This window comes from Erinaceus europaeus, chromosome 11 (genome assembly GCF_950295315.1).
Source record: "Erinaceus europaeus chromosome 11, mEriEur2.1, whole genome shotgun sequence".
Classification (NCBI taxonomy): Eukaryota; Metazoa; Chordata; class Mammalia; order Eulipotyphla; family Erinaceidae; genus Erinaceus; species Erinaceus europaeus.
The window spans coordinates 113803593-113824234 of record NC_080172.1 but is presented as its reverse complement, the minus strand read 5'-3'; the positions used below and the strand labels follow the sequence as shown (position 1 = coordinate 113824234).

General features: G+C 45.5%; 1 protein-coding gene across 4 annotated transcripts in view; it reads right to left on the bottom strand.

The window, feature by feature from the left end:
* Positions 1-18355, bottom strand: part of LOC103122359 (kazrin) — a 585567-nt gene extending 567212 nt beyond the window's left edge. For 3 of the 4 annotated variants that reach the window (XR_009552653.1, XM_060202329.1, XM_060202331.1), the window contains exon 1: positions 18123-18342. Coding sequence is in view for 3 of the 4 variants with exons in the window: in XM_060202329.1 (XP_060058312.1) it covers positions 18123-18327 (205 nt within the window). In the remaining variant the exon portion in view is untranslated. Of the gene's footprint in view, positions 1-18122 lie in introns of all 4 variants that reach the window. The other variant, XM_060202328.1, reaches the window with a different exon arrangement.
* Positions 18356-20642: the final 2287 nt, after the last annotated feature.

Below are 20642 nucleotides of genomic sequence, written 5' to 3'. Positions count from 1 at the left end.
TCTTCATTTGTTTGAATCAAGACCTTACAGCAGAAGGCAGGAGGTTCTTTCCTCCCCTCGACTGTCAGCACCACTCTGGGCTGGCCCTGCTGACAGCTGAAATACTGTGGCAGCTCCATTTTCCATCTTCTTCCAAGGCCAACTGATATGCAGAACACCAGGAACAGAAGATTTTCTCTGATCCGGTTCACACTTGGTTTCCAGCACGTTTTCCTCTTTCACACTTCTAAACCCAGGGCAGGGGCTGTTCTGCCAGTATGTCTGGCAGATGGTCACTCGGACATGTGTGCTGACCACATCCAGACTGGCCTCCTCCCTCTCCAAGATTCACTCCTAAGACTGAGAAGCTTCTCCAGCCACACGTCCGCCCCACACGGAATCTATGAAATGAAAACCCCATCCATAGGCCTTTCAGTTGATTTTAATTGTAGGTAATAAAGCCACTATTATGAGAAGGCTGGATCGTAAGGGCCTGCACACCAGTTGACGGTGTTTGCAGTGGAAAGGGAAATGATTTGGTAAATGCTATCTTTCCTAATAAATCTGGATGCTTCTGGAGAGATTAGGCCATTATCGAGCACTGGCATAAATGAGAAAATGATATGATGGATGACACGCTTGAGGGGTTTAGGAGTAAGCTGGAGATGGGGCAGGGTGACGCTAGTTAGCAGTGGCAGCTGGCCAGTAAAGCCTATCGGCCGGAATCTAGTGTAAAGCCCATTCCGTAATTCTCACTATAACTGGCACTTTCTAATAACTGTTCCAGGAAGTTCATGTAAACATTTTTAGAGAAGAGGGAGAAGGGAGGTTCTTAAAGTCTAGGGTGCAAGTCCTAGGTGAATGTGATGGTGTAATGGTGAGGAAAGAGGAGAGATGAAAGATGAAAGAATGGAATGTCTTAAAATCAGCAGAAGACTCAGGTAGTGGAGTAGGGTAGCACAGTGACTGTACAAAAAGAGTTTCATGCCTGAGGCACTGAAGTCATAAATTTAATCCCCAGCACTACCCTACGTCATAGCTGAACAGTGTTCTTGTCTTTCTTATCTTTCTCTTCGTATTTCTCATTCAAATAACTTTAGGTTCTTCTCTCCATATCATTGGTCAGTTCTATTAGGAACAGCATCAGAAGCCCTCTTGTGGGTCTCTCCAGGACCTGGCCCTCATTATAGAACAGCAATAGTAGGGATAGCCCCACTCTCTGAAGGGAGGCTGGGTCAACATACTCTGCCACTCGAGGAAGACGGGTCCTGACATGAGTGCAGCCTAGAAAGTTCCCAGCTGGGACATGGACTGTGAGCTCAGATTGACAGGGACTCAGAGGTCACACTGGATCCTGTGCAACTGCAGCTCAATAGGGTGAACAGTCAATGGTATTTGTATAGTTTACTCATCTGGGTCCACCTGCCAACACCCATGTCTAGCACAGAAACAATAATAGAAGCCGTACCTTCTGCACCCCATAAAGCATTTTGGTCCATACTCCCTGAGGGATAAAGAATAGAAAAGTTTTCAACAAAGGGGATGGGACAGGGAACTCTAGAACTGGGAACTATATGGAATTGTGCCCCTATTACTTTATAGTCTTGTTAATCATTACTAAATCACTAATAACAAATTTTTAATGTTTTACTTTTTAAACAGCAGAAGACACAAAGGCCTGGGCAGCCATTATAATTCCCCAAGGCATTAATCAGTGTTACAATGCACAAGGACCCAGGTTTGATTCCCCAGTCTCCACCTGCAAGGGGAAAGCTTTGTCTGTGGTGAAGCAGGGCAGCAGGTGTCTCTCTGTCTCTCTCCCTTTCTCAGCCCCTTCTGTTTCTTTTGAGTACTGCCTATTCTTCAGTCTCATAACTTTTCCTGAGTTAAATTTTTAGGTCCTTAACCCATCCTGTCTATTCATGTTGCAGACATCTGGATGATTTCTCATAGAAACAACTTATGGATTCTGATATTAACTTCAGATGCAATTCTAGGGCACCCTGAGTGTTCAAAGGCCGAAAAGTTGGGGATCAGGCAGTAGTGCAGAGGATTAAGCACACATGGCGTGAAGCACAAAGTAAGAATCCCAGTTTGCAAGGGGGCCCCTCACCTTCAGGGGAGTCACTTCACAGGCGGTGAAGCAGGTCTGCAGGTGTCTTATCTTTCTCTCCCCCTCTGTCTTCCCCTCCTCTCTCCATTTCTCTCTGTGCTATCCAACAACAATGATATCAATAACAACAATAATAATAACCACAACAATGATAAAACAATAAAGGCAACAAAAGGGGGAAAAGCAGCCTCCAGGAGCAGTGGATTGCTGGCACTGAGCCCCAGCAACAACCCTGGAGGCAAAAAACCAAACCAAAACAAAAAGGGCTGAAAAGTGGATTCAGCAGGACCTCCTGTGAAGGCTGGCTCTTCCCAGAAGCAAACTTCAAAGCAACACAGAAGTATCCAGAGAGAGCTCTGGGGATCAGAACAAAAATACCAAATTTGGCCTTTGGCACACAGACATTGATTGGGAAAATCAAGAGAAGTCCACTCAAAGGTGGGAGAATTCAGAGCTCAGTAACAAAACACAGCACTAATAATCAACAGTTCTCTATATATTAAATCTCCAAGTCTGTCAGGCTTTGTACCAGGCAGGCCTGTGTTAGTCCACTAAACTGGTGGTTCCCATCCCAGGGGTGACTCTTCTCTTGGATAAAAGGAGTCAGCAATGTCTAAGGACTTTTATTTTAGAGGTGCCACAAACATCTAGTAAGTGAAAACCAGGCATGCTGATAGACCTCTTACTATACAAGATGGTCCCCACTGCAATTTTTCAACACGCTAATTCAATGGTGCCTAGGTAAGAAGCCCTGCCTTGAAACACTCCATCAACTTGAGGGAATCCTGTGAAGTGAGAGAAGCCAGAAAGAGAAGGGTGAATATGGGATCATCCCATTCAGAATCAGAAGTTGAAAACTAATGACAGAAGGGGAAACACAGAGCAGAACTTAGACTGGAGTTGGTGTATTGCACCAAAGTGAAAAAAAAAAAAAAGACTGGGGGTTTGGGGAGGGAGTGCTCAGGTCCTGGAACATGAAGGCAGAGGAGGACCTACTGGGGAATGAAATGTTATGTGGAAAACTGAGAATTGTTACACGTGTACAAGCTACTGAATGTTACTGTCCACTGTAAATCATTAACCTACCCCCCTAAAGAAAAGGGGGGGTAATAGATGGTGTCAAAGTGAACTCCAAACAGAATCAAAAAGTATTCTACAAATGCAACAATAATTTCTATTGAAAACGGAGGTGGAGGGGGAATCTGAAATGTTTCTTGCTAATATAAATAAAAAATTCTAGAACATTTTAATCTTTGAAAGTATTGCGTATTCATCTAGAATCTATTCTGAACAAAGCCCCAAACTGTGGACAACAATAAATATGTATTATTGTTATGTTATTGGCCAAGGTTCTCAAAGTCCAGAAGTGAATGTTCTCCTTTGCACTGAAATTAAAGCAGAGGTCAGATTTCCAGCTATTAAATGAGCTGCTTAGAAGTGACTTAACCTTATCTAAACTGTAGTACTCTCCAGTTAGCCACCATCCCCACCACCCCCACCCCAGCCCTCCTCCAGTCCTCTAAGGTGAACACCAAAAGAGCCTATTCTGACTTTCCCTGAGCTTTTAAAGGCCACACCTTAGGCCTCTGGTCTGTGGATAAAATTTCACTGACCTCAGAACGAGGCCTCGGTTAGAACCTGAAAAGGGGGGAGTGCAGGCAGTGGTACCCCAGTTAAGCGTACATAGTACTAGGTGCTAGGACATGTGCAAAGATCTGTGGTTCAAGCCCCACACTCCCCACTTGCAGGGGGGGGACGTACCTCACAAGTGGTGAAGCAGGTCTGCACATATCTTTCTTTCTCTCTCCCCCTCCTCTCTCAGTTTCTCTCTGTTCTATTGAATCAAATGGGGGGAAATGGCCTCCAGGAGCAGTGGGTTCATAACACGGGCAGCCACAGTGATAACCCTGGAGGCAAAAAAAAAAAAGCAAACAAAGAACATAAAAGCCCTGAAACAGCAGGAGATCCTTGACCATTCAAGTAGTTACAGCAGAAATGCAGATCTGTTTCTATATAACCAGGAAGGTATATAAGGAGGTTTAGGAGAATTTAAATCAGCATTATTTTCTTACACATGAACCCAAAGACCTTGATAGAAGAGATTCGAAAGGTTTAATAGAGTCTCCCTGGGGGCCCGGTGGTAGTGCAGTGGGTTAAGTGCACATGGCGCAAAGTGCAGGGACTGGAGCAAGGATCCAGGTTCCAGACCCCCAACCCCCACCTGCAGGGGAGTCACTTCACAAGTGGTGAAGCAGGTCTGCAGATGTCTATCTTTCTCCCCTCCTTTCTGTCTTCCCCTCCTCTCTGTCTTTCTCTCCTCCTTTCTGTCCTATCCAAACAACAATAGCAATGGCAACAATGGCAACAACCACAATAACAAGGGAAACAAAATGGGAGAAATAGCCTCCAGGAGCAGTGGGTTTGTAATGTGGGTATGGAGCCCCAGCAATAACCCTGCAGGCAGAAAAAAACAGTCTCCCCACCAAGGTGTCCTGGAGCCCCGATTCCCCAAAACTCTGCCCCACTAGGGAAAGAGAGAGACAGGCTGGGAGTATAGATTGACCTGCCAGTGCCCATGTTCAGCAGGGAAGCAATTACAGACCTTCCACCTTCTGCATCCTATAATGAACCTGGGTCCATAATCCCAGAGGGATAAAGAATAGGAAAGCTATCAGGGGAGGGGATGGCATACGGAGTTCTGGTGGTGGGAATTGTGTGGAGTTGTATCCCCTCTTACCCTATGGTTTTTGTCAGCGTTTCCTTTTTATAAATAAAAAATTTTTTAAAAACAGTCTTCCTGAAGAAATAATGGAGAGAAATTATGCAGAGTAACTGTGGAGGTCAAGTCCTGCACTCAACACTCAGAGGGAAGAACTACCCATCACAGGTCTCCAGACAGATGTGTCACCCACCCTCAGGAATGACAGTGGTGTGGTGTGGGGTGCAAACAGATTCTCCACAGACCCGTCAATCCCAGATTCATCTCACTGAAATACCAAGGAGATTTCCCTGCTATCAGCCTGCTCTGGCTTACAGAGCCCTAGGAACTTGTCAGGAAAGAAGCAAGAAGAGGAGAGACTGTCGTCAGGCAATAATAAGATGGAAGAAAGAGAGTCAAATGATTGTACATCCCCACTGAGATGAGGGAATAATTTAGAGAGAGAACGGTATTAAAATTTCTTCCTTTTTGTTTTAATCTGAGCACTGCTCAGCTCTGGCTTATGGTGGTACAGGGGATTGAACCTGGGACTTAGGAACCTTAGGAATAAGAGACCTTTTGCATAACCATCAGGCTATCTACCCCTGCCTTCTCTCTCTTTCTTTTCAAGACTTTAAATTTTTTTAAAATTTTATCTGTTAGATAAAGACAGAGAAAGATAGAGGCAGAGAAACAGAGAGACACTTGCAGCACTGCTGCACCACCCATGAAGCTTTTCCCCCTGCAGGTGGGGATAAGGGGGTTGAACCTGGGTTCTTACACATTGTGATGTGTGCTTTTAACCAGGTATGTCGCCGCTGCCTGGCCCCACAGATGATATTAAGCTTCTTAAACTGGGCTTTCCCTCCACCATAGGTGGATATAGGACATGGAGGCTCAGATTAATGAGAGTAAAATCCTGGGGTGCACGGTGTCACAATGCAGCCTTTACAAGACAGGGCTTCCCATATGCCAGAGGGAGTCCTTAAGGCAAGGTGAGACTATACTCAGTCACGAGTTCAGTGCCTATCTCTTCAACTTTCCTGCAGCCAGGTCTCATTCTGCAGTGAGAAAGAGAGTGGACAATTTGATTTCATGACAAGTTCAACAATCTTGGGCAAATCAGCTTAAATCTGTTCCTCTATTTAATTATTTGAGAAAGAGATTGCTCTGTCAACCGCAATTCAATCACATGGACCAGAAGGTAGGATCCACAGAGATAATACTTAGGATGCCACAACTGTCTTTTTCTTTCTTTCTTTCTTTCTTTCTTTCTTTCTTTCTTTCTTTCTTTCTTTCTTTCCCTTTCTCCCTTTCTTTCCTTCCTTCTTTCCTTCCTTCCTTCCTTCCTTCCTTCCTTCCTTCCTTCCTTCCTTCCTTCCTTTCTTTCTTTCTCTTTGCCTCCAGGGTTATAGCTGGGGTTCAGTGCCTGCACTACAAATCCACTGCTCCTGGAGGCTACTTCCCCCCCTTTTTCTTGTCCTTGTTGTTGTTATTGTTATTGTTATTGCTGTTGTTATTGGATAGGACCATAAGAAATCAAGAGAGGAGGGGAAAGCAGAGAGGGGGAAAGAAAGATAGACACCTGCAGACCTGCTTCACCGCTTGTGAAGCGACTCCCCTGCAGGTGGGGAACTAGAGGGTCAACCCTGTATCCTTAAGCTGGTCCTTGCTCTTTGAGCCATGTGCATTTAACCTGCTGTGCTACCACCCCCACCCCCAAGATCTCTTTTTAAACTCAACTTAGAGAAAGGGCTATACTCACAGTGAAATTCATATCTTTTTTTTGTTCTCTTGTTTTTGTTAGAAAAAGAAAGTTACTTAAGAGCTAAATTCTGTCTCATCCCTATCTCCTTTCTCCAGAAAAATGTCCTTTCTCAGGGTGTGGAAAGCCAGCAGTTATTGTCTGTACTGTCTGTCCCTTCCCAATCTTTCCAAAAAGGTGTACTTTTTAATAATCTTACAAGGCCACTTTTAACCGTTCATAAAAAATTAATGTATATTTGCAGCACACTGTTATTACATATTGTCACCATCATGCACATCTTGAAAGTGTCTGTGTTTGTCACTTGGTTGTCTGTTTTTCCACTACACCTGTCTAGACCTTTATTATAGAATGTAATTATGTTTCCATGTCAGTCACACCTACTAGATTGTGTGTGTGAGCTCTGAGATAACTAAGTTCATATCTTATTAAATCTGTGATCTCTGGACCTACGGACCCAAACTCTCAAGACAGATGAAGACAAGGAAAAGAAGGAAAGAGAGAAAGAGAGACAGAGACATCAAGGGCGGGAGTAGACTTCCATGCCTGAGGCATAAAAGGGGCCAGGTTTAAACCCTAGCATGGCCACGAAGCCAGAGCTGAGCAGTATTGGGTGGGGCATAAGAAAAAAATAATAATAATGAGGAGGAGAAGGAGAAGGGGGACGGGAAGGAGAAGGAGGAGAAGAAGAAGGCATCAAAGGCAAAAAAAAGAAAGAATAGGAGGGAAGACCTATAAGCAGAAAGCCAAAACTATCCTAACCAGCCTGTGTGTCTGTCTGACTGGCTATGACATCCTGACATTCTTACCACTTTTGAAGTGGCAGGCTCCAGGGTTAGCTAAACATACATCCCAAAGCCGTGTTCTTTTATTCATCAGATGGTGATTTTCCAGCACTTAGAAAACCAATCTAACTTTTTCAAGCATCAATTTCTTTATTTTTTTTTAAATTTGTTTATTGTCTTTATTTATTTACTAGATAGGGACAGCCAGAAATCAAGAAGAACAGGGAGACAGAGAGACACCTGCAAACCTGTCCTCCTGCAGGTGGGGGCCAGAGGCATGAACTCAGGTACTTGCAAATTGTAATATGTATGCTCAACTAGCTGCACAACCACCCATCCCACCACACCTCAGTTTCTTCATCTGTAGAATGGAAATGATATTACAAGGACCCACCTAGTGATAGTGAACCCACATGTTACTGTGCACAATGACCCGGGTTTGAGCCCTCCTACTCCCTACCTCCATGGGGGAGGGGAGTTTTATGAACAGTAAAGCAGGTCTGCAGGTGTCTCTCTATCTCCCTACTTCTCTATCTTCCCCCTCCCCTCTCAACTGCTCTCTGTCTTATAAGATTTAAAAAAAAAAGCAAGAGATTAAAAAAAAAAGGAAAAATGGTGGCTGGGAGTTATGGATTTGTTCTGCAGATACTGAGGCCCAGAGATAACTCTGGTGGCAATGAAAAAGAAAAAAGAAAAAAAAAAAGAAATTATATTATATAGTCTACTGTGATATGAATACAAAGATGAGGAAAATGTTCATCAAACACATTGCACAGTGTCTAGGAAAAATGAGAAGAGGCATTCTAGTCAAGGACTATTGCTACTACTATACTCCTAGGTGACCTCTAGAGTTCTCCAGCTCCCCAATTTTGATTTTGAAATATTCCTTTTTTTAAAGAGTAATGCAAGCCCCCTGCACTTCATACCTCACCCCCTGCTAAGGAGCTTCAGGGTTCAATGTTTTTTTGTTTATTTTTTTCTGGAAAGGAAAGTAGTCTTTTCTATCACTCTCTCTAACCAAAGCCCAAAATGAAACCAAAAGAATAGAGATTTTCACATCTGAATGTGGTTCAGCCACTAAGCTGCCCCCTTACCCTCTCTCTGACCAGACACCAGGCTATCCTGGCTGCAGGTTCTCCAGCAATGACAAAGTATAGTTCTGAGGATTTATGAGGAATGACCTAGCATCTGACATGTCAATCCCAACTGTAAGTGCCACAGTGCCAGCTGGAGAACAGAAATAATTTCTTAGGCAGGGATGGGGAATAACTATGAAGAGCTCAGTGGTTTTGAGTTCGGGCAGCAGGCCATCTCTGAAGTCACTTTACTTGTGTTTGTATTCAATAGCTTGGCTATGTCACTCACTAACTCAAAGATCCGGGACAAGTCACAGAATTCATCTCAATTCTGCTTATCTGTAAAGGAGTAAGGGGGCTGAGCAGTGGAATACTGGTTAAGTGTACACATTACAGTGCTTAAGGGCCTGGGTTCAAGCTCCTGGTCCCTTCCCACAGGAGGAAAGCTTCACAAGTGGTAAAGCAGGGCTGCAGGTGTCTCTCTGTTTCTTTCCTTCTCTACCTCTCTCTCTTTTCAATTTCTCCCTGTTTCTAATAATAGATATATATTTTTAAAAATTAAATTAAAAATAAAGTGGCAAACACTGTGCTTATTTTAGAAGAAAGTTAAAGGATTAGTGAAGGTAGTACAATGAGAGGGCTTAAAACATTGGACAAACACAGTTAAAATCACTGATCCTTAAGTCAGTGATCTTCACTGGTCTCTGTGTAAACCAAGCAAGACATGATATTCAATTCAAATCCCACACACTATATCATTTAGTAACTCTAGATTCGTCCACTTGTTAATTCAGCAAGTACTTATTGAGAACTTGTTCTCAGTTCTAGGTGGTGTGAATAGAGCAGAAAACAGACAAAATTATGATTGCACAAAGCTGCCACTCTGGGACTCACAAGGAAAATAAGTCCGTGATAATAAGTACAGCTGAGAATGTTACCAGCTGTGACCGTGGACACTAAGAGCTCAGACTGACAGGGACTCAGAGGTCACATAGGCTCCTGTGCTAACTTTGAATAGTTATGGGTTATGGGCAGGAGGTCAGTTCGATGAGATAAACAGTGCATTGTATCTATGTATTTTCCTCATGTGTGGGAGCTACCATCAATCTAGAGAATAGCAAACAACAACAAAAGGAGAAACCTTACTAACACAAGGAACCAAAGGATGGTACTGACTTAGGAGACAACATTTGTGGGGCCAACAACAGAGACACCTTGTACACGTGGACTCCTTGATCCATCGCATGTCTGCTGAGTGGTCCTCAGCCAAAATGCTTGGGAGCATGAGCTCTGGAGACAGATGGGTCACTTAGTGACTACTGTGACCTTTAGTCAGTAGCATGCTATTATTTTTGTGCCTAAGTCTTTTCCTGTGCAAAATGGATGTAAGAATGATACCTGCCTTATAAGTCGATCTGAGAAGTGAATGTATGAATTAAATGTATCAATATCTTTAAAAAGCAATTATAACACTTCTTGATTCCAAATAAAGATCGTCAGAGCTTGCTAAGGTCATGATTGCTTCTCTGCAGTCATTTCTGTATCATGGCAGGTGAGCCACGTCACCTCCCAAAGTCCCAGTTTTCTCTTTTCAAAAATGAGTGTAACCCAAACCAGGTGGGCTCAGGATTCAATGATTCATGTTAAATACTTGTTCCATTGCTACATTACAACACCAGATGTCTGTCTTTATTACCCTTTCTCTCTCTCTGGTCTTATTTTCTTTCTTCATTTTAAATTTTTATTAGTGATTTAATATTGACTTACAAAATTATAAGACATCAGGGTAATAATTCCACATTGTTCCCACCACCAGACTTCTGCTTTCCCATTTCCTCCACTGGAAGCTACAGTAGTTTGGCCAAGATCACAGATATGGGTTGACTATTCTATAATTATCTATCTATATGCTTATTTATTTATTTTTAAATTTTCAAGAACTTTTAATTTTATTTATTTTGTTAAATCATTTCTCTTCCCCCCCTTTTGTTGCCCTTGTTGTTTTCTTATTGTTGTTGTTGTTGTTGTTGTTGTTATTGATGTTACCATTGTTGGATAGGACAGAGAGAAATGGAGAGGGAAGGGGAAGACAGAGAGGGGGAGAGACAGACAGACACCTGCAGACCTGCTTCACCGCCTGTGAAGCGACTCCCCTGCAGGTGGGGAGCCTGGGGCTCAAACTGGGATCCTTGTGCCAGTCCTTGTGCTTGGCACCATGTGCATTTAACCCACTGTGCTACCACCTAACTCCCTGTATATTTTTATATATTTAGCCATGTATTCTATGGTTCTGCCTTCTCTTCCTTTCTAAGTCACACCTACTGCTTCCAAATTCTTCCTTCTCTTATTTTTCTCTTCTCTCTTCAGGTCCTGATAAAATTGGAGTTCAGAGCCCAGTGGTCACCTTCCCCTAACATTTACCCCTCTGGGAGTATGAAAATCTCTCTCTCTCTCTCTTTCTCTCTGTATGATACCACCAAATGGCCTCCCCATTCTGATTTTCTTGCTTTATGTCCTGGTAGTGAGGAGGGGGAGAGGGAGAAGGAAAGAGGCAGAAAGTGAAAGAAACAAAGAAGAGAAGATGAGAGAAGAGAGGAGAAAAAAGAAGAGGAGAGGAGAGGAGAGGAGAGACATAAAACCCCATTCTACTATCCATGGTGCTCCCATAAAGTGACCCAGAGCCCAGGGCCCCGTGCATTGTAAAAAGGAGAAGGAGGAGGAGGAGGAGGAGGAGGAGGAGGAGGAGGAGGAGGAGGAGGAGGAGGAGAAGGAGGAGAACGAGAAAATAACAACACAATTAGTATAGTTCCAGAATGCCTGGGGTCACGTGATGCACCTCAGAGGTGAGTTCTGAGCACCTAAGGCAGGGCCAAAGGTGAGGGAAATATTGGCTCTGGCTGCACTGTCCTCCAGAGGTGTGTTGCTCTAACTGATTCACACCCATCCAAATAGTCTGCAGAGCTGAGACCAGCTTAGCAGTGGAAGACCTTCAAGTACCTCACCCACAAAGGTGATGTAGTGGTTTGTTCAGACGGAAGAGATCAGGGATGCAAACTGACCACACAGTCTACTCCCCATGCTCCTAGCCTGCCTACACATCACACATGAGAAGCACGGAGACCTGGGGCTGGGCTGGGGGCACTTGGCACACTGGACAGCTGGTTGCAAGCCTCTCCTGAGCTGTCATTCTCGCCTCTTGGTTCATCAGAGAGTGAGGGCACCAGAAATGTCTCAGAAGTCTGACCCCGAGGTCTCACGAGGTCAAGTCAACAAAGACACCAAAGCAAACTTAGAACCCAGGACTGACCTCCACACAAAAGCCCCCTGTTTAAACAGTTGTTCTTGCCAAACTCCATAAAACTATATTTGGCTTCTTTCATGTTTCTGGCAGTTCAAGATTCCAAACGGGGAAGGGGAGGATGCCTACAGAGTGTAACCTGGACCCCAGGGCTTCAGTCTGAGGTTGTATCATGTCATCCTGAAAGTTCTGGTCTGTAGCAACCCCACAGAGAGGAAGAAGGGTCTTCTCCCTTTGGCCTTCCACCAGTTTTCTCCACTGTGGAGAAGAGCCTATGGTGATGTGGGTCAGTGATACTCTTACCTGCTTTGCTGGCATATTCTGCCCCTCTAGATGGGTGACTCAGGACTTAGAGAAGCTATCTTCTCATACCTTTTCCCAAATTATTTTATTTTATTTATTTATTTATTTATTGCACTGAATAGGACAGAGAGAAATTGAGGGAGTGGTGAGATAGAGAGGGGAAGAGAAAGATATACACCTGCAGGCCTGCTTTGCCGCTTGTAAAGTGTTACCACTGGTGGGCCAGGCAGTGGTGCATCCAGTGAAGCACACAGAGCATGAAGCATAAAGGACCATGAAAAAAATCTCGGTTCGAGCCTCTGGTTCCCTACCTGCAGGGGGGAAGCATCATAAGCAAAAAAAAAAAAAAAAAAAAGCAGGTCTGTAGGTGTCTATCTTTCTCTCTCTTTCTCTATCTCCCCCTTCTCTTTCAATTTCTCTCTGTCCTATCCAATAAAATAGAATAAACGGCCACCAGGAGCAATGGATTTGTAGCACAGGCACCAAGTCCTAGTGATAACCCTGGAGCCAAAAAAAAAAAGATGTTCCTGTTGCAGGTGGGAAGCCAGGGGCTCAAACCCAGATCCTCGTGCACGTCCTTGCACCTAGTACAATGTGTGCTGAACTGGGTATGCCACCGCCTGGCTCTCCTTTTTCTAAATAATTTAGCTACGACTTACTTGGCCCACACTTAAGACTTGTAATGACTGTGGTTGGCGGTACCCCTTGTCACCCATGTGTTACTCACCCTAATATCCAGCCCAAATAATACAGACTGATTTTCATTTACAAGATCACTTAAAAACCCATTCCCTGGCTTCAGCAGGCAGAATGAATATTCTACTCTTGCTTGATGGATGGCTGGGTGTAAGAAGCCAAGTGCTAGCACTCACATAAACCAGTCCTAGAAAAGTGGAAGACGTCAGAAGGATCCACGGTGACTTCACTCTGCTTTAGAATAAATGTAAAGAACAAAGCACAGGGACACCTAGCCAGCACCCTGAGCTTGACCTTCCATGTGCTGAGAGGGGGCAGAGTTCCAAACATCACCACCCACCTGCCAAGCCCATCTGCTACAAGCTCCCTGGCAGCCAGGAAGTCACAGCTTACAGCCTACAGGATTCCTAAAAAGTGCTAGCAGTTTGGGGGGGCTAGCGGGTGGGGGTGGGCAACAAGAGGACAAAGGAATGGGGACAACCTGCCCTGATTTCCACTGACATGTGGGTCGGCTGCCATTATACAAATGAGAATAGCTGAAACTTCTGCTTAGTATCAGAGTTTTGTGGGCAGGGAGGTGATGTGGTAGGTGCAGTGCAGGGCTGACACATATGAGGCTTCCAGTGGTAACCCCTAGTACTGCATATGACTGAGCAATGCTTTGATCTTTGCCTGCCTCTCTCTCTCTCTCTCTCTCATTGAATAATTAAAAATAAATATATACACAAAAAAGAAAAGTTTGAAAAACCTCCGTTAATCATGAAATACTGAAAACATGAAATTCACCAGCAGCAGAAGCTTTTTTTTCCCCAAAGACAATGGAAAGACAGTAACCAATCAATAACTTGTTTCATAACCATGCTGTAAGGACCACACTGGTCTGTAAGTAAGCTCTCTGCCACCACCCATGGCAGTTTAGAGGAAGATGTGCTATCTAGCCACATCTGCCATCCAAGGCAAAGAAGTTCCAGCTATTAGTAAGGCTGGAAGAAGAATTCAAACAAGCTTACTTGTTGATGAGTTTTGCCCTTTAAGGGGCAAGTTAAGCAAAGGCTGATGAGATCCTACCACCTTGTGTTAGATATTCTCTGTGGACCTGAAGATTTTCTTAAAAAAAAAAAAAGAAGAAGAAGAAGTCTACTTGAGAAAAGAGTAGAATGAATTACAGAGGGGATACCAAAAGACGGGGCTTATTTTGCAAAGGAATAGGGTATAGTGCCTCTAGTAACAACCCACACATTCATATTAAAGGTGATTTATATACCCCCCAAGTATTTCCAGTGACATAATCACATGGTTGTAGTAATGTTAGATAAGAACAGTCAGACCAGAAGTAATAGCTTTTTTTTTTTAAAGAAAAAACATTTTTTATTATCTTTATTTATCAGATAGAGACAGTCAGAAATTGAGAGGGTAGGGGAGAGAGAGAAGGAGAGAGACACCTGCAACACCTGCTTCACCACTTGCAAAGCTTTTGCCCTGCAGATGGGGGCCGGGGACTCGAACCTGGGTCCTTGTGCACTGTAACGTGTGCTCAACTAGGTGAGCCACCGCACCAGCACCGTAATAGCTTATTTTAACAAGAGGTGATGGTGAGGACTGACAGGCCTTACCTTAAGGAAATTTATGAAGCTGTACAACAATTACCCTTTCCCCAGCCCCACTGTAGCAAACACAGTGAACAGTAAGGTCTCACCACCAAAGAAAGATACTATCAGTGCTTCCACTGGCTTAGGCAAATAGTCCAATTATTTCATTGACACACACACACAGTAGTGGCAGCGGGTGTACATCCTACTGGGCATAAGTATGTGACGTTACATACAGTTAACACCTATTTGAATTGGGTACATTGGAGCTTAATTGTCTTATTCTATGCATAGCAAAGCAATCCATTGAATCTAATATTAGTCATTCATCAGATAAAACATTTTCAGAGAAACAAACTGCTATATTTTCCCCTCAAAGAACACCAAGCATTTTAAACACATTTTCCCAGAGATGTTATGCTGAGGAAAACAGCTTAGAAATGTTAGTTTAAACAAATCCGTTCTCTGGCTACCAACAACAAAATGAATTGGAACAAACGCTTGGCTCTGTTCTTCACAAGCCTCCTTCTGTCCACCTGTCAAAGGCGGTTTTGACCTCACCCCCCTCCCAAAAGGCAGTTCAGGAGCTGTGAAATGGGCCACCCGGCATGGATGCCCTCTGTCCTGCATACCAGCATCCTCATTAGGGATTATCCAACTCGCTTGAAGCAGGGAGAGAGGAGATGGGCTGACTGCCAAGTGTTCTTTCAACACAGTTTCTGAAAGAAGATCCTGCAAAGTGTCAAAAGCCCAGATTTTCAGCAGTTCACTTTCTAGACTCTGTTACAAAGCAACCATGCCAGCTCACAGAGGGTACCAACCAAGTTAATATTTTGTTGAAATGACACACTGCATTAACCCTCTGGGAAAAACCATCTTCCCTTCATTCCTCTTCATCAGCTTACCTAATGTCAGATGCCAGCCCTGGAACAGAACACCCAGTGGTGGATGGCTGGTGAGCTTGTTAATTCATTTACATTTTTTGAAAAAAAAAAATCTGAAATGAATCTCACAGTTTCAACGCAGGGAGAGCAAAAGGTGACTCTGGCCCTTAACCAGTTGTGCTAATATTATTAAACGTCCATTAGCATGCATTTAGTATGTGCATAATGCTCTTGAGTTAAAAGGTGGTGCACATAGTTGCATTTTGAAAGATGCTTACTTCATTCAAAGTCTTGATTTGAAATGTGATAAATCAATAGCTAAATAACTAAATACTCTTAGGTTTCGGTGCCGTCAATTCACACCATGACAGATGAAATTAAAACACAAAACTAATTCAAAAGAGCGATCAGAAGCCCCCCTCCCTCCTCCCCCAGTAGCTGAGCAGCTTCTTCATTGTCCTGGAGAAGGGAGCTTGAAGGACCCCACCGACCAGCCACGCTGTGACACAAACTTGAGAGAAACCCACACTTTCCCTTTAGGTAACTCAAGTGCACCAGCAGAAGAAACTATCAGACCACCTCTGCAGAGGGTTTCTGTTCTAGCAGCAGATTGGCATGGCCATGAGAAAAATACAACAAAACAAAAGCTCACAGAGGTTAAGTAATGTAAAAAAAAAAAAAAAGGACTGGGTAGAGGTAAACTTGGCGTAATTAAGTACATGATATATGATGCCCCTCTGGATTTTTATAAGGAGGCTGTTTTCTCTTCAACCATCTCATCAGTTTAACAAATTTTAATTCACATCGTTTTAGAGGGCTAGCCAACAATTAAGCTGAATTATAACCTTAGACATTTCATAGACATTCTGATTAAAAAAAAATTCCTAAATGCCCCTTTAGTAGAGGGTTTGAAAAATGTCAAGAGTACACAGAGGAAAAATCAAGACCACCCTTCACCAAACCACCCACAGACAGTTACTGACATGGGCAGGCATGCCACTAAGAGTACAAGAGAGTTGGCATGTGTGTATGTGCTATTAAGAAAACCAAAGTCATTCCCATTCTACAGCCTTGTGCATGAGAGATGGGGGAGGGGGGGTAAGAGGGCAATGGGAAAAGAGTGAGAGAGAGAGAGAAAAAAAGGGACTTAAGTATCTCAATTTTCAGTTGAACGTGTAGGTCTTTGACTGACCTCCTTAGTATGCTCAGTCTGCAACTAGATCCAGGACTCAGATAAAAGCCACTTAACTTTTCCTTGGCTGAGAAAAGGGCAGGCGCTGGGAAATAAACCAGAACTGTTTGGTCCTCTTTACCCTGGCTTTCAATTCTTAGCAAAACGTCAGTTCTTAGCTATTTCTTTCATGTTGGATGATTCCCTGCTTATAAAAAGTAGAGAGACACCCCCTCCCATGTAGTCTAGTCTACCTTCTCCATTTTTTTTTTTTTTTTTGCGCCAAGGCACAAGAGGAGAGTGTTTTCCGCACTACACAACAACACATCGAGTTACCTGTGTCAGAATAAACCACGTGCCCATCTTGAATAAAACACACAGCAGGCTCACAACACTTTGTCGCCATTGTCTCATGGGGACCAAGTTCTTACTCCCACCCCTAAGACTTGGATGGACTCCTGAAGTACAAAGATTCAATCTGAGTTGAAAGTCAACATACACTAACATTCAGGTTTAACATTTCACACACTAACACATCTTCCCCAGGAAGGGAAGGAGGAAACAGCAGTTTGAAAGGTAGACTCTCAACACTTAGGAGAAGCTCTTGACATCACAACCACCCCAGAGCCAGGACAATTGGTACCTAGCACTTCAAGTGACAAATACCCCTTTAGGAACCCCCCCCCCCACACACACACACACACACTTCAAACTCCAGGTAGAGCAAACAAAAAAGGAAATCAAGAAATACCCCCAAAGCAAATGTATTATTTCACTTTTCAATTCACAGAAATTAAACAGTGATTCCCTCTCTTTTTTGGCGGGGGGGGGGGTCTTTTCGCACCTTGCACCCCTGCAGGGTTGCCTTAGAATGTCATCACTGTAATTACAACAGAGAACAGTGGTTCCCCCTCCCTCTCTCAAACAGTAAAGAGTCCTTTCAAAAAGAGGCACCCTGCAACCCACCACCTAAGCCTTTATTTCACCAGAAGCCTTTGAGGTCCAAGATACAACCCACCCTCCATGCCAAAGTGCTCTGTAGCTGCTGAAATTTTAAACTCCCTGCTGAGCGGTCCCGTCTACTGTTGCATGGACATATTCCAATGCCATCTCAAACGAGGAGAAAATAAAGTCCAGATGCGACCGAGAAGGGGAGTCAGCATCTATAGAAAGTGCAAACCAGTCCAATCCTTGACACCCCCCCCCCTTCCCAAGCACAGAGCAAAGCCTGAAGCTCTGGGAAAAGTGGAGGTGGGTGTGAGTGGGGTGGGGGCAGAATCATCCCCCGCCCCCCCAAAAAAAAACACCAAGATTTGGCCCCTAGGAGGGTAGGGGTGGGCATGGGGGCTTATAAGCCATTCATCCCTGGAAGAGGCGGAGGAGGCAAAGGCCCAGGTATGAAAAAGTTTGTCCAAGGAGCCCAAGGTGGTGGTGCTGGGGGCAGCCCTGTGGAGCATCGGAAAGGGTACTTCCTGCATCCGGAAGGGACCTGGTGTAACCATGTGAACCGGTGCACAGGGAGCCGGGTTTACCTTCCTGATTGCAGCCTGCAATTCCTGGAGGGTTGCATGCAAGGGGTTACTCGCCAGGATGCAAAGCGACTCGGCGCCCCCACCCCACCACTCGATCCCCTATAGCAGGAGCAGGGTGCTGCCTGCCTGCCTGGCCGCCTGCGCGCCTCCCCAGCTCCGGCTCCTGGCTCAGCGCTCCGGGCTCCGCGCGCCGGGCTCCGGGGCTCCTGGGCTCCAGGGCTCCCGGCTCCTACCTTGCGCGCCGAGCTGCTGGGTCTCCATGTTCTCCGCCGCAGCCGCCGCCGCCGCCGCCACTGCTCCTGGGCCCGGGCCGCCGCTCAGTTCCGCCAGCCTCCGGTTGGTGGCTGTGAGTTCGGCTCGCAGGTTGGTCACCTCCTGGCTGGCCGACTGGACCGCCCCATCGATGCGGAGCGCCAGCTGCTTATTGTCTTCCATCATGCTCAGGATTTTGGCCTGGGGGCGACAGAGGTGACAAAGAGCTGCATGATGCTCTGGGTGGTGGTGGCAACGGGGTGCAGCCGGGGGGCCTCCTCCTTCCCCGGCTCGGCTCTACCTGTTGTGAACCCCCCTTTCCCCTAGCTGCCTCCCCTCTGCAGCCAGGCTCCCCTGCGCCCCGACCCCCAGACTCCTCGGGTGCAGCAGCACTGACAGCGGCGCCTCCAGCCCGAGCCGTGGCGGTAGGAGGCGGGGGGGAGGAGGATGGGAGGGGGAGGGAGGAGGAGGAGCACCAGCGATCGCAGAGACCCCGGCTCGAGAAGGACACCCCGCGCCTCCCCACGCTCTTCAATGGAGCCTACCATTTGCCGCGCGCTCCAGAGGGGGCTGGAGCCAGGAGGCTGGGGCGGGGTCGCCCCCTGCGCCCTATCGCGCTCCCCCACTTCGGACACACACACACACACACCAGGGGAATAGAGGGGGATGCTGGCGGCTGCACCCGGGTACCTTGTCCTGGCAAGTGGCTAGGGGGGCAGGGGCCAGCCGAGGCTGCCCCCTCTGTCTCCTCCTTGGTCAGCACCCCCATCTCCCCCGCCCTGGTGAACTAGGGCCAGAGAGGGGGTGGGGGCTTGAAAGAGAGCAGTTTGTCAAAGGAAACCCCCAAGGGAAGCCCCAGGGAAAGAGGGGAGCTTGCTGCAGCTGGGGAGTGGAGTTCTTGGCTTTGGGGGGCTTCTGGAAATTCAGATACAGAGGGGGAACTCAACTGCTCCCTCAGATAGTCCATTCCCAAAACACCCAACCTGCTCTATCCCCCACCCCCACCCAGCCCCCCCCCAGTAAGAAGTGCTCTGCCCTTTCCTAGGGTGGGCCTCTTCTCTGACCTCCCTAGGGCCTGAATGGGATGGATGGCATACACACTGGTAGAGAAAGTGTCCTTATCTAGGTCCTAAGCCAGGCCAAATACTTAGGGATATGGGGCTATGAGAATAGGAAGAGAAGACTGAAAAAAAATGCATCAGTGAATTTCTCCCTTTCTAATTCTCCTGGGAGTAGGAATGAGCAGGCAGGCTTTGCTGCCTCAGTTGGTTCAGCCCATCCCCAGCGACCACCACCACCCCACCCCACCCCCGCCCCAATTCCAGGAGAACCACAAAGTTGATAAAGCCCATGGAGCTCCTCTTTCATTTTTTTCCCCCCACTGGGGCCCTGGATTCCAGCCACCAGACCTTGTTACCATAGCAAGCTTCATTCCATGCAAATAGGACAATTTAAAACAGCCACTGTAACCCCAGGACACCAATGCACCACCATTCCTGCTCTGTCAACCTCTGGAATCTGGCTCAGAGCCTACTGCAGAAGCCAAGGGCATATCCTGCAGAGACTCAGGCTGTGTGCCTTCAGATCCAACAGCGTTTACTGCAAGCCTACTATGTGCAAAGTATGCATTCTTATTTCTTTGGAGTATTCACCACTACTCCCACTTCTGAGATGAGGACACATAGGCCCTTGGAAGATAATTGAGCAAATCACCTGATTTCAAATGAGTGACCTTGTGCTTAGAATGAAAGATTGCCTTTTTCTCTTTTAACATGGAACACTCTGTCTCCGCCCTCCAGCTCCCGTGACCCCTAAAAAGCTTTTCTAAGGAAGCAGGGCAGTAGGAATCAGTTTTCCTTCTGTTCTTTCTACTTAGCTAAACTTGACCTTAGATTCAGCACCAGTTCTGATGGATCAAGGACCAAACAGGACACTTAGAACTGTTTTGGTGTCTTTGTAAACTCAGAATCACTTGTGAAGTCCTTTAGTTTGGGGTAGGGGTAGGGAATCAAAAGTACAGCACTTTCTGGTTCTTCAAAAGGGGGATAAAATGTTAGGACATTTTCAACCATTCCTGAAAAACAGCTTAGTGGGCTGGGGAGACAGCATAATGGTTCTGTAAAAGACTCTCATGCCAGAGGCTCTAAGTCTCAGGTTCAAGCCAGCACTATCATTAGCCAGAGCTGTGAAATGCTCTGATTTTTCTCTGCATGTCTTTCTCTCCCTCTTTCTCTCTATCATTAAAATATTAAAAAAAAAAACAGTTTGCTTGCTCCTCAAAGAGTTAAAAATAGTGCACCAAGATCTTGAAAACAGATATTGAGAAAATCATACACAAATGTTGGTAGAAGCATTATTCACTATACCCATAGGGTGGAAATGGCTCCTACAAATTAATGAATTAATGTATAGCTATACACTGCTATATTATTCAGTCATGGAAAGTACTGAATTACTGACACAGGCTACAACATGGATAAACCTGAAAAAAAAAAAAAGCA